The sequence below is a fragment of the Babylonia areolata genome, chromosome 18, assembly GCF_041734735.1.
Source record: "Babylonia areolata isolate BAREFJ2019XMU chromosome 18, ASM4173473v1, whole genome shotgun sequence".
Classification (NCBI taxonomy): Eukaryota; Metazoa; Mollusca; class Gastropoda; order Neogastropoda; family Buccinidae; genus Babylonia; species Babylonia areolata.
The window spans coordinates 2,727,018-2,740,561 of NC_134893.1; the positions used below are offsets into that span (position 1 = coordinate 2,727,018).

The window sequence follows — 13,544 nt, forward strand, 5'->3', positions numbered from 1 at the left end:
ACCTTAAATCCAGACAATTTCTACTGTAATTCTAATCACCAACCCGAACACAAACAACATCTGCACCAATCCATCTTAGATGTTTACCTTTGCTTTCTCTCCCCCCACTCCAACCCCCTCCATCAAACTACCAGAAACAGGGGTACTCTTTCCCTGGTCTTCTACTAAGTCGCGATGATGATTTGTTGTACCTGAGCCACCCCACATCATCTTGAAGTCCCCTGAGCCACCCAGGTTTGGTTCGTTAAGAGGCAGTTTGCGCTGAGCAGCTCTCTCCCCTCCGATCGGCCTCAGCACCTTCCTGTCATCAGGTGTTTGCTTCCCCTCTGATAAGGGAGGTGTGCAAGGAGGCATGGGAGACCCAATGTTGCTGGGCCGTACTGGGGTTGTAGGGGCGGAATCTTGAAACAAACATTTTAAATCTCGATAGGAAAGAACTATGAAATGAAACCCACAAATATATAAACTCTATGAATAATAATTCATTAATTTTTATTTTTTAGAACCCCTTATTCTGCATAAAATGGTGTATTTTATCAACTGATCCATTCTAACCTCTTACAAATTATCTGCTTCAATATGAACAGTATGGCGATTTGTCTTCAACAATTAAATCTCTAATGACGGGTGCAATAGCTGAGTGGTTCAAGCGTTGGGCTTTCAATATGAGGGTCCCAGGTTTGACTCTCGGTAACGGCCCCTGGTGGGTAAAGGGTGGAGATTTTTCTGATCTCCCAGGTCAACATATGTGCAGACCTGCTTGTGCCTGAACCCCCTTCGTGTGTATACACAACCAGATGATCAAACATGCACATTAAAGATCCTGTAATCCATGTCAGTGTTTGGTGGGTTATGCAAACAAGAACATACCCAGCATGCACACCCCCGAAAAACGGAGAATGGCTACCTACATTGCAGGGGTACAAAACAGTCATACACGTAAAAGCCCACACATGTACACACAAGTGAACGTGGGAGTTGCAGCCCACGAACAAAGAAAAAGAAGAAATCTCTTACTGATGTTGAAGTGCCTTTTTAAAAAATTTTTATAAGCTTAAAAAAATAAAAAAAAGGAAGGACTGGTCTTCTATTACTCACATGTGATTTTCACTTAATGATATTGCATCCAAGTATGGGAGGGGGAGGGATCTCTCAAAAGATGAAAAGATATTATTCAGTTATGTACCTAGAACAGTGGAAAATGTCTGAATACTGGGAGAGGGGTGCTCACTACCTTATCAGTCCTAATTTTCTTCTGTGCAAGTCCTGATTTTCTTTTGTGTGACTGCTGACTTTGCAACCAAATGACTGCAACTTCAGAACTGAAGAGGAATGGGAAAGTAAGACCAAGGTAAAGTGCTGCAACTTGCAATTGCTAATAAAATTTCACACACACACGGACAAACAAAATACAGACTCACAATGTGTACAAGGAAACAAGTCAGACAGTAAAGGAACAAAAGCGAAATATGTATATGGACTGACCTGGCATGCATGGAGCACTGTTTGGACGGTGCTGGCCAGGCATGGGGGAGATGTTGCGGGGCAAACTGGGCCCGGATATGAATGAGGACATGTGACTGGGGCCTGCAGGTCCAGGTCCAGGAGGGCTGGGGCCAGGGCCCGGACCCATCCCAGGACTGCCCTCAGGGTTCACAAGGTGAGCCGGACCTCCAGGGCCTGGGGCTGGACTCCTCCCAGGCCCGGGGCTCCCAGACCGCACCTGGCCCTGCATGTAGAGGCGGTGCAGGTTGTAGCACAGCTCCTGCTCAAAGTTGCCCAGTAGCCCCATGCCCAGCTGCTGAAGCACGGCAGGCGACATGTTCCTCATGTAGGCATAGGCCAGTTGCATATAGGTCTGCATGTTGTTGACTCCAGCGTTGACGCCATTGTTGCCCCCTGCCTCAACTCTTCCTCCTCCTCCTCCTCCAGCCCCGTTGTTGAAGTTCATGACGTTACCATCTCCACCGTTTCTCACGTCGCCCATCTGGGGTGGGTAGCCGTTCACCATCCCTCCAGGACCACCTACTCCAGTGCCAGTGATCTGGAAATCTGGAGCATTGGGGTTCAGGGTGCTCTTGATTTCCGGAAGGGTCATTGGCTGATGTGGGGTGCTGTACTCCTCTTTCTGATCTAATGAGCCTGGACCTGAGTACATGGGCTGGTGAGGGAAGAAGCTGTGGTGCTGATTTGGGAAGGCACCCGGAGGTAAACCACCTGTAAAGGACAAGTGGGGTGGCATGCGACCCCCATCACCAGGTAAACCAGGCAGAATCGGCATTCCTGAAGGACCTGATAAAGGATCCCTGCTGTTTGACTTGAAGTCGTCTGGATGTTCAGGGGTTCCTACAGGCCCAGGGAAGGCCAGGGCTGGCCCGCCAAGATCAGTTCTGGTCTGGGGAGATGCAGACCCGATGCCTGCTTTATAGCCTGGTGCTTTGGTGGGGTCATTGGTGGGGGTAGAAGCAGGAGAGCCAGGTGCAGCCTGCCCACTGTGTGAACTGGGCTGAGTAGGGACAACTCCTGCTGCAGCCACACTGGCAAAATCCTCTTTCTTGGACAGGATTGGTGTTGGCGAGGAATTGTTCCACAAATGGAAAGTGGAGAAAGCAGGTGATGTCATTCCACTGCTGGATGTGACAGCCATGCTGCTTGGATTGGACATGTGGCTGGATACAATGGGGAGGGGCTGGGGGTCAGGCCGCACTGGTCCTGTTTGTCGCTGAAGCACACGTACGCTGGTTGTGGCCGGTCGACTTGCTTTCTGGCCAACCACTCCAGCGCTGGAAGATGGCATGGCTGGTTGGCGCAGTTCAGAGCCAACACGTCCAGCTGCACTGCTTGACAAGGACTTCATGCTATTAGCTGCCGACCCAACTGAAAGAGGTGTGGTAGTGCTGGTTGAGGTCGCCGTCCCTTGGCGACGCGACTCCCCGGGTGCTGCAGGAAGCGGACGTCCCACCACTTTACTATCCAGACTAGGCGCAGGGGCAGAGGAGCTGTGAGGAACAAGACTGGGTGGCAGCTGCTTTTGGGGGCTGCGTCTTGGGGATGCAGGACCTCCAGAGCCAGGCACTGGGTTCTGCCATGCGTTGGTGGGTGCCTGTCCAACACCAGCTCCAGAAGACCGCCCGTTGACAGCAGAACTGCTGCCAGCAGGCTGACGGCTGGATCCTGACTTGCTTGTGCTGGACTTCTGGCTGACAATGTTTGCAGACTGGCTGGTGGTGGTTGGAACAGTGAACATTCCAATGGCAAAATCGCCTATTGTGACAGGGGTCTGCTGAGGTTTCTCCACTGGCTTGCCTTTCACCCGAGCAATGATTTCTGAGAGGTCCTTCTCTGGCTCTTGCACCAGTGACGTGATCATTGTATGAGCCATCCGAGTTGCCTCAGCGGACCCTCTGAAACAAGCAAACAAAACAGATGTTTATTTGTACAAATAACTGTTTATCAGACGTTGTCTTCCATCATTATTATTCATCATCTAAAAGCAGAAAGAGAATTCAGTGACTATACATAAATTTACTTGTTCAAAAATCAACACTTCAGGGGGTGTAGGGAGAGAGAATCAATACTGGGTAAGCCAGCAGGTGAAAAGGCAACTTCATATTGAGAGACCACTTATCAGACCAAACATTCATGGTTAAATTTATGCTGTGTGTACTAACAAGGAACGGAAAGGTGAGTGAACAGATGAAGGGACAGCTGAATGTGAGAGATCATGATTATCAAGACACTAACTTCAAACAGACTGGACAGAAATCTAGCTGGCTATGGTTAGTTTAACATTAGCTCTTACAATGAACGGATGTCAAGATACTAAACAAATACTGAAAAAGAGAGAAGTGGGCAAGACAAAGTAAAATGAATACACGGACACAACACACAAGCAGATGACCTAATTCTAAAGGAAAAAGAGAGGAAAGTCAGAGAGGTAAATGGGAAGGAGAAAGAGGGCAAGAGAGAGAGGAATGTTGGGAGAGTGAATGCGAGAGACAGACAGACAGCATTAGTGCAGCAAAAGTATGACTGGACGCTCCACTCACTTGATGGTGATGACACGGTCCACTGCCCCCTTCTGTGATTTTTCAATGTCCACATGGGCACCAGAAGTTTCACGTATGCTGTTGATATTGCACCCTCCTCGCCCTATCACCCGGCTAATAACACTGGCAGGCACGGTCACCTTTTTGGACCTGCAATGACAGCATTCATCAGATGCTGTGCCAGGGATGTTGACCATTTTGGACCTGCAATTACTGCATTCATCGGTAGCTGGGCCATGGCCTATATCGGGGGTCTTTTTGGATGACCTGCAAGATTACCACAGGTGCAGGGTGATCCATCACATGGGTTCAATCAGACATTTTTAGAACAGCTGAAAACTATTTGCACACTGACAGTGAAAGAAAATATAGTCATGGAAATAGAAGATTTGAAACTTGTTCAGGTATTTAGAAAAGAATTTAATTATAAATAAATGAACATAGGTGAATTTACTACACACACACTGAGAAATTAATAATAAATAAATGAACATGCTTTTCAAAAATTATTTCCAATCTGATTGGCTGAGCTGGATTGAGGGCTGCTGGGTGTCTGAGGGCTGCACTAGTCACAGATCTTTCGGATAAACAGACCTATATACTGGCCACAGCTTGCAACAGGTTTAATACAGGATGCCACAGAAGAGATCAATCACATGCTGTTTAACACTCTGCCATGACAACTTGCTCTTAACCAATATGCAGCTTTCACATAGACTGTTGTTTATTTTATTTTCCAATTGTGGTTAGCACTGACAAGCTGCCAGCAAATGACTCATACTGCTTTGTCAGTTTAATCCTATGAATGTCAGTAACAATTCATAGACAAGTTGTAATATAACTTACTTTCTGGTGACTTCCTTCCACCCCTCTTCTTTTCGTTGCCCCTTGCGAGGACTTGTGCCCAATGGGGAAAGTTTTGCAGATACGTTGGAGTCTCTTTCACACAGGTTCAACATGTCACTGTAAATGGAAAATTTTCTCCTAAAATTACATTTTCGTAGATGAATAACAGTATCATCGGCAAAATAATTTACAATTTTCCCCTTCCTGTGGTATGCCCTGCTTGGGCTGATCACATGATTTTTCATTTACTATCTATGAGGATGGTCAAAATCAAACATACTGAATATCTATCGGCATTGTCAACACCTATGCCTTTTTGTACTTGGTATCTGCTGCAAAAGCTCTAATGATATAAAATTTGACATATGCACACACCACAAACTGAACTAGTAAGTTCATAATATAAACTGATATTACTTCTGTGACTCAAAGTAAATTGCTCTCACTTTAATGCTACAACGTTACAGCCACAGTCTCTTCTGAAAGCCATAATCACATCACAAAACTCAACTTAAAACAACAGATCATCACATTTCTGAGAAAAGAATACTCACTTTGTACTGATCTTCATGTTTTTGTTCAACCGATCGAGCTCCTTCTGTGCTTGGAATGACTTGCCCCCTGAGTAAGAACCAAAATCATCCAGGTCTCCAACCCCTACAGTGAGAAACAAAATATACAGAAATGAAACAGCACAAAATCAAAATAGATTCAGACTTCCACAACATTCTCCAATATTAACTGCTGTAGCTTCCTTTATATCTTATAAAATATTTTTTCTTTTTATCTTTGTAAACAACATACACAGGGGAGTCATTTCCCAGTCTCCATTCATAAATAAGAGGAGTCTCTCACCTGCAGATTTGTGGTTTGAACTATCACAAGCTTTGTCCTGCTATCTGAAAGTAAGTGTTGTTACATCTGGTCTTTTCTTGCGACTTTCATCATGCTTGCTTCTATTTTTCGGGTGGCAACAGCGTGATAGCCAAATGGGTAAGAGCACTGGACTTTCAATATCTCATAGACATTGATGCCCTTCTCTGTCTCTCACTCATTCTCTCTCCCCTTTCTCCCTCACTCTCACTGTCTTCTATCCCTTTTCATTACTTTCTTTTATTTTCATTTCTTTCAATTTCTAAAATACAGAAGAACAGTGTATAGAAGTTTGAATTCGTGTTGTAACAGCTTCATATATTCTGTGAATAAATATGTTAAAAGAAAAAATTATATGTAGGAATATGTTTAAAAATTTTTATTTGTATGAAATAATACAGACAGTACACATGTACCATGTAACCACATGAGTGTAAACAAAGCAGTGCTCTTTGAGGTTCATTCTACAGATTTTACTGGAATTATTCTGCCTTTGGTTTCTGCTTTTTGTGGAATAGCCTGAAAAATACAACTGAGAGAAAAATAAAATACTGAATACATACTGCTCTTCCCGGCACTGACAGGCTTGATGACATCATTTTTCTTCCTCTTGTTGTTAGCCGAGGACTGAGAAGGAGTGCTGGAAATGGTGTTGACCGTGCTGATGACTGACGTGGTAGCCACCTGGCTGTGGGATGAGGTGGTGTTGGAGTGCAGACCCACCTTCCCCAACGCATTGGTCATGAGGGTGATGTCCGAAGTAGTTGTCACCACAGACGCCCTGCTCAGTATGGCTGTTGTTATCACTGCTGCAGACACCACACAGCTCTCCTTGCTAGATGATGCGTGCGACATTTTCTCCTTCCTGTTCCGCCGGTTTTTCCTCGACTCCGCATTTTGCTGACGTTTCTCACTAACTGAAGAGATAGTGGGTAAGGGTGTCTGGGAACTAGACACAGCGGAAGTGACAGCCGAGACAGGACAAGGATTGTGAGAAGAATTTTTTGCTGAACTGCTTCTGGACATTTTGGCTTCAGTGTTCGTGACCAAGGTAGTCCCTGCAACAACAAAGGATCAAAACGTTTACACAGGTGTTCGGGTGTTACTGCTGTTGTGGGTCTTGTTTTGATATTTTTCCATTATCTATAAGCCATTTACTCATATTTAATGCTATGACTTTTCAACAGTTTGTATTTCTGCTGGTCTCCTGCTGCTTAAGAACTTTCAGCTTCAGAAACAAAACCTATGTGAGCAAGTAATGCATGGGTGCAACTGCAAGAAAACAAAAAAAATGGAAAGGTTGGGGTCCAGGGGCCGCTCAGGCCCCTGGCAGGGTACAGGGGCAGCGCTGTGTTGGGAGGCCCAGGGGGGCAATGCCCACCTTGAAGCAGAACAAAACATGATTTAAAAGGCATTTCACAAGTGTCATCTGAGGTGTAAATACAGTGCATGTCAATATTATCAACATTTCTTCTTAACTACTAAGTAAACATGTAAGGATGTGCATAGCAATTACATATATTTGTCCTCTTAAAATGTATGCCTCGAGTGTTTATAACACTTTTATTTCTTTTTTTTACATTTCATTGCATATAATCTTTTAGGAAAAAAAAACCTAAATGCTGTTATATTCATCTTAAAGACCAACTGGCATATTTGAAAACAAAGGCCTTTTTCCATATCAAAACAAATAAAAGTGATCCTTTTCATATCCAAGGCAGAGCAGAATGGGCAAACGAAAAAAAAAATCTATCTGAATATGCTGTATTTCTTCATCCAGGTAAATGGATATTCCTTGCACAGAATGTGACATGAATTTCTTGTACACAAACTGCAAGACACCCACAGGATTGGACCACATGTTCAATACTTTTACTTTTCTCCTGGGAGGTAAACAATTTTGCAAACAATTTTTATTATCTAATAATCATCATAACTTTTATATGATATGGGATTACTCCACAAGATAAACAATTTTGCATACCATTTTTATTATCTGATAATAATCATAACTTTTATATGATATGGGATTACTAACAATATTTCCTTGGATTCAATGTGTTATTCAAAACCTTACCCAAGGTAGATGTTACCGTCGCAGAAGGAGGTTCAATTTGGACATTGTCATCATCATCATCGTCCTCATTGTCCTGATCTTGTGCACCATTTTCACTCTCTGGTTCTGGGGAAGAATTTTTACTGCAACAGAAGGCATTCATCATTCTTACATGTCAAACATTGACAAGAAGGTGAAAAAGAAATGGACTGGGACAGAAAGGAAGGTAAATAGCATGTGGATAGGAATTCTCAGTTCACCCAGCTAAGTTGCATTGAAACCAAGATACATGTTGTGCAAGTTACAAGAAGAGTAGAGAATTCTGTCAAGTAGTCTAAAACCACTCAATAGCAGTACTGATAAATTTCTCATGCTCATTATCAAGAAAAAAAAATCCACACCTTTGCTTGAAGATTTTTCAGAGTTAGAGGCAAACAGACTTCAAAAGCCCAAGTTATTCTTTAAGTTTTGCTCCAGCTTTCCTGATTCTTCATTCATTTAGAATCATTCATTTGGTTTTTTAGCACACCAACCATCGACGCCATATCAGGGCTATAATGTATACAAAAATTTCTTTAAAAAACCCCACCCATATTCAAAATCAAATCTTTTCCAACAGAAAAGACTTTGGTCACAACCATGTAAGAATCAGATCTGGTGGAAATGATTCAATCATTAAACAAAAGTTTAAGCACCCAGAAACATCCCGGATCAGTCTTCAAGGAGTCTGCTGTAAAGTGATATAAGTATGTGTAATTAAAGTGATTGTATCTGATACAACACCCTATTGAAATAAATGTCTGATGGTGAGTGGTTCATTGAAAAAATGCACCAATGTCTTCACTTAGACAAGTCTTCCTGTGTTAAAATGGAGTGACCATTGAGCAACCTGCACAACACAGCTTCCTCTTTCCCATTTCCAAACAGGGATGGTAAAAACTGAAACTGCCTGTAATCACATCCACTCAGGAAACTGAGATTTGGGGAATGATCTTGGTTTTTTCTCTGTTTTTCTTTTCTTTTCTTTTTTTTTTTATTTGTTTATTTTTCCCCTCATTCCTGAAAATGGTAGTTTCTGTCATCTATGTTCATAATATGTCAATCTGGAGTTGCTTCCCCTGTTATATCAAAGGACTGATCTATTTACTGCAATTACAACAATATGATGACAAGGTCTTTCGGCCCTAAAATAATGTAAACAATATCTGCACAAAATAACCTATATATATTTAGCCACATTGAATACAATCTCATAACTATGACCCTGCAAGATCCCTCAGAACATTGGGGAAAAAACCTGGAAACAAATGCAACCTCTCCTTTTTTCCGTGACAAGCATTAAAAAGCCCTTTTAACAACTCACTCTTTGTTGTCTTTGGTTTTGTCCTCTTTTACTCTCTTCTTCCGCATCTTTCTTCTTTCACGTCTTTTGGCTGCTATCTGTCGCTTCAGTTCATCCTGTTCTCTTTCTCTGTCAATTTCTTGCAACAGGCTGTTTGCATTCTTGTTGGCTTCTGCTGCCTGTCGGTCTTTGGCAGACACAATGATGTCCATGCACTGCTGGCATTTCTTCTGCAGCTCCTGAAACACAAAACTAACTAAATTCATCTCTACTTATTCAGGAAAAAAGATGCTAATTTACTTTTCTCCTTTCGATTTCACTGAAATGGGACCATTACAGAAATACTTTGTTCCCTTCTCCACCTGCTGCATAACAGAGGAAGCGTGCATGTGCATTTGTAAGCATGCATGCACTTCTGCACATTTAATTTTATGCATGCATGTTTAAAATATTAGAATGCATGCACATTATCAAGTCAAGTAAGTTTTCGATTTCTTTAAAAAAATCTTTCAGAGGAATATACAAACCTATCTAATGATAATTTTTCAATGAAGTACCATGAACTTTACCATTAATCCATAGCTTTGTACAATCGCATTCCAATTGGACATTAAAACACACACGATATCTCTCAAAACATCATGTTTGTGCACCCATCAAAGCTAGCCAACACCTTTTCACACACACAATCAAACATCTGAAGGAGGTACTGAAGGAAGGTGCAAATACCCACCTTGTCAGTAACAGTTGAAATAAACCGCTGGAGCTCAGTGTCTGAGGGGAACTGACTGACATGCTTCACCATCCACTTCACCACCTTGATGTGGCTCTTGCGGAAGGCTGCCATCAAGCATGACACTTTGCGGTTGTCCTGGCTGTCAATGTCAGCCCCAGCCGTAACCAACAGCTGAACAACATCCAAGTGACCACCTATGGAAATCATACAAGACAAGCATTAGAAAAGCAGGCTCTCATGGTTGTCAAGTTGATCTGCATCAGGTTCTTTTTTAACATCAAGAATCTACAATCACTTCATGATCTCTGGTATCACCAGATGTCAAGTTCTTTGATTTCAAGACACACACACACATACATCCTTTACTTCAAAGGGCAGTACTTCCAACAAGAACATGGAACACATGCCTACTGACAGCTTGCTTGGTCATTTCAATTACAATCATGAACCCCATAAAAAGAGCTATCATTCTATGTTTCATCTCACAATTGCTTCCACACTCACCATTGCAGGCAAGCCATAGTGGAGAGTTGCCCTTCTTGTTTTTCACATCCACAGATGCTGATCGGTGCAGTAGCAACTCAACAAAGCGGTAGTGTCCTTTGTCTGCAGCGATGGTCAAAGCTGTGTCGCGTGATGATGGCACGGGTGGAGCATTGACATCGGCTCCCTTGTCCAACAAAACTCGACCAACTTCAACATAGCCTCCCGAAGCAGCTTCCATCAGTGGGGTCAGGCCAGTCTGTCACATACAAGAAAAACATGTGGTAACTACATTTACAGTTGATCAATGGGACATCAGATACAAAATAAATACACACACACACACACACAGGTAGACCGACAAATTCACATTTATCAAAATGGGTAAAAATTCTGCTGTACCCACATTCTTCATCTAAAACTTTTGCAAAGCACCCAATAATACAACAAAAAAGCTGCAACAGATGTAAAAGCGAACTCAGGTTACCTTTGCTCGATGTTCAATGTTGGCCTTCCTGTCAACCAGTAAGCTGACGACCTCGTGCCTTCCTTGAAAGCAGGCAAGTGTCAAGGCTGTGTTACGGTTTGTTTCAATCTGGAAAAAAATTTGTCCATGTCATTCATAACTCAAGAAGGCATTAAAAAAGAAGGCAAATACCCAGGATATTTATACACTAAAATAAAAAATTGAGAACTTTTTTTTTTTTTTTTTTTTAATCGTCAATCTTCACATAAAATTTTGGTTGTTGAATTACTTTGAATAACTGGCTGACCACTGAGAGCATTAACATTTTGGACTACACACACTTTAAGAGAGAAAAAAACACAATAGGAAGGCTGTGCAGGCCCAACTTCATTGGACTTTCATCGGGACTCCCAGTTAAATTCAGCAAGACTGCGTGCACATGCGCGTCTCCACTGCCCATTTTTCTTTATCTTCTATGTTTACTTTGATCATGTTTCTTGTCAAATCTCTGTCATTCAAGTATTTGAAGTGATCTATTTAAAATTCAACACAGAGCTTCATCTGTCTTCAACTCTGGAAAGATTTGACACACCCAATACCAGTTTGAAGCATCATTTTTGCCACAACACACATACTTTTTCATGTCTTTGTGAAACTGAGGGAAGGGGAAATTGTTTTGGACAACTGTAAATGGGATATATATATATATATATATATATATATAGAGAGAGAGAGAGAGAGAGAGAGAGAGAGAGAGAGAGAGAGAGAGAGAGAGAGAGAGAGAGGCACAGGTTCCAAGCTGAGTATGTGATCTGCTTTCTGTCATTTGTTTACACCAGATTTCGACTGGAGAAATCTAAAAGAAAAAAAAAAAAATTTTTAAGTAATAAACTTACTGCACTACTTTCTTTTAAAATGCTGTATATGTCTTGAGTTCCAAAGACCTTGGTTCAGTCTGTGCAAATAAAATGATGTGATTGAACTCTGCAAATAAGTTGTCTGAAGAAAGGCAGTGCACACCCAGAGAAGCTAGTGAAACTGGTGGGGGGCTGCCCATTACGTCATATGACTTTTTTTTTTTTGTTGCTCTGCAAGCGACGAAATGTTCACGACGAAAGCATGTGCATTACCTTCCTAATGTCACAATTTGTTGATCAAAGTTATTCAGTGTAATAAAAAAAGATTTTTTTAAATGCAGTACAGAAAATTCTCTGTTGAAACATATTTCTTCTCATTTATCATCCAATGGATTGAACATTACTATCAGGATTTTTGAAGATCCTGAAGAATGCTATCCAATATACAAAAGGTTTACCTGTGCATTGATGTCACTGCCCATGTCCAGAAGGAGTTTGACTGCTTGTGTGTGTCCATTCATGGCAGCCAGCATCAGTGGGGAAATGCCCAGCTTGCTCCCGGTCCTACACAGTACATAGTGAGGAAAAGCGTTCAAACATTTCTCTGCAAAGCATGGGCTTCAGGATATACAGAGATTTTGCTTTTATTCTTACTTTTTTTGTGGGGTTAAAGCATTCTCTCTTTTTTTTTTTTTCTTTTTTTTTGTCATATACCCCTGCAGAAGAAGTTTTTTTTAAATCTCTTTTGAAGGCCTTTCCATTCAACTGAAAGTAAACCAATGGACATCAACCATCTTTGTTTTTTCTGTGGCTTTTCTTCACATCTGATGATGTTTGCATGCAAAAGAAAGAACTTGATCTGGATGTATGCTTGAAATGCTGGAAAGCAGATATCAATCACTTCAACAGACTCCATGGCAAAGGTAACAATGAGAACAAGTGCAAAAGCACTAACAAAAATCAGTAAATAATAATACCAGCATAGTAGTATTAAAATATTTCAATCCAACACGGTGGATTCAGCACTACTGATGAAAATAAAAAGGGTAGGACTGGTTATATTTAGGCATGTTACATTCTTGTAATTAATATACTCTGATTTTTTGTTTTAACTTTGTTGATTCAAAACATCTCTTTGAGGTACCAGAATTCTCTTGATTATAGTGCTTTAGAACAGACATTTTTCTGTTGTGTTCTCTGGTCAATTTTGAGTATTTAATTTTTTTTTTATAAATATTATTTTAAGTAAGTAAACAACTTATTTACAATCCTTTTTAGCAGCAGCCTGAGGGACACTCAAGTTTAATGACACGACTGAGCCTCATACACTATTTTGAGGTCTACCAACACTCACCTTGAGTTGATCTCTGCCCCGTGAGACAGCAGCAACTTGATGATGTTGACATAACCTCCGGATGCAGCCAAGCTGAGAGGGGTGTAGTCAGACACATTGCGGTGTTCCTTGTTGGCTACCCTGTTGAGGAGCATCTCCACCACCTGCACAACCAAGTGAAGGCTTGTCAACTCCAGTAATGCCGATTTAAAACACAGCAACAGATGCAGCACTTTGCAGACCCAGACACAAACAAGAGGAAGGGATAAATATGTTCCTGGTAGGGCTATGGTTGGCTTTTTTGTTTGTTTGTTTGTTTGTGTGTTTGGTTGTTTGTTTGTTTTTTGGCATTAATTACGACAGAAAGTACATAAATAACAAAATATATGACGATCATGACCATGACAACATTCCGAAGATAACGTTTTAGGGGAAAAGGACTACCAACATTACAAGGTTAATCAGATTTCAACCTATTTCAAGGTTAATCAGATTTCAACCTA

The 13,544-nt window shown here is 41.6% G+C and overlaps 1 protein-coding gene across 11 annotated transcripts in view; it reads right to left on the bottom strand.

Annotated features, from left to right (window-relative positions):
* The window catches only part of LOC143292366 (ankyrin repeat and KH domain-containing protein 1-like), a 72,155-nt gene that overhangs the window by 9,735 nt on the left and 48,876 nt on the right, over nt 1-13,544 (bottom strand). For 7 of the 11 annotated variants that reach the window (XM_076602568.1, XM_076602564.1, XM_076602567.1 and 4 more), the window contains 13 exons: nt 13,063-13,205; nt 12,167-12,272; nt 10,873-10,980; nt 10,407-10,644; nt 9,900-10,096; nt 9,188-9,405; nt 7,846-7,967; nt 6,332-6,826; nt 5,450-5,552; nt 4,896-5,012; nt 4,050-4,316; nt 1,486-3,404; nt 192-401 (listed from right to left, as the gene is read on the bottom strand). In XM_076602568.1, coding sequence (XP_076458683.1) covers nt 192-401; nt 1,486-3,404; nt 4,050-4,316; nt 4,896-5,012; nt 5,450-5,552; nt 6,332-6,826; nt 7,846-7,967; nt 9,188-9,405; nt 9,900-10,096; nt 10,407-10,644; nt 10,873-10,980; nt 12,167-12,272; nt 13,063-13,205 — 4,243 coding nt within the window. The remainder of the gene's footprint in view (nt 1-191; nt 402-1,485; nt 3,405-4,049; nt 4,317-4,895; nt 5,013-5,449; nt 5,553-6,331; nt 6,827-7,845; nt 7,968-9,187; nt 9,406-9,899; nt 10,097-10,406; nt 10,645-10,872; nt 10,981-12,166; nt 12,273-13,062; nt 13,206-13,544) is intronic. The other 4 variants (XM_076602572.1, XM_076602571.1, XM_076602566.1 and 1 more) reach the window with 2 other exon arrangements.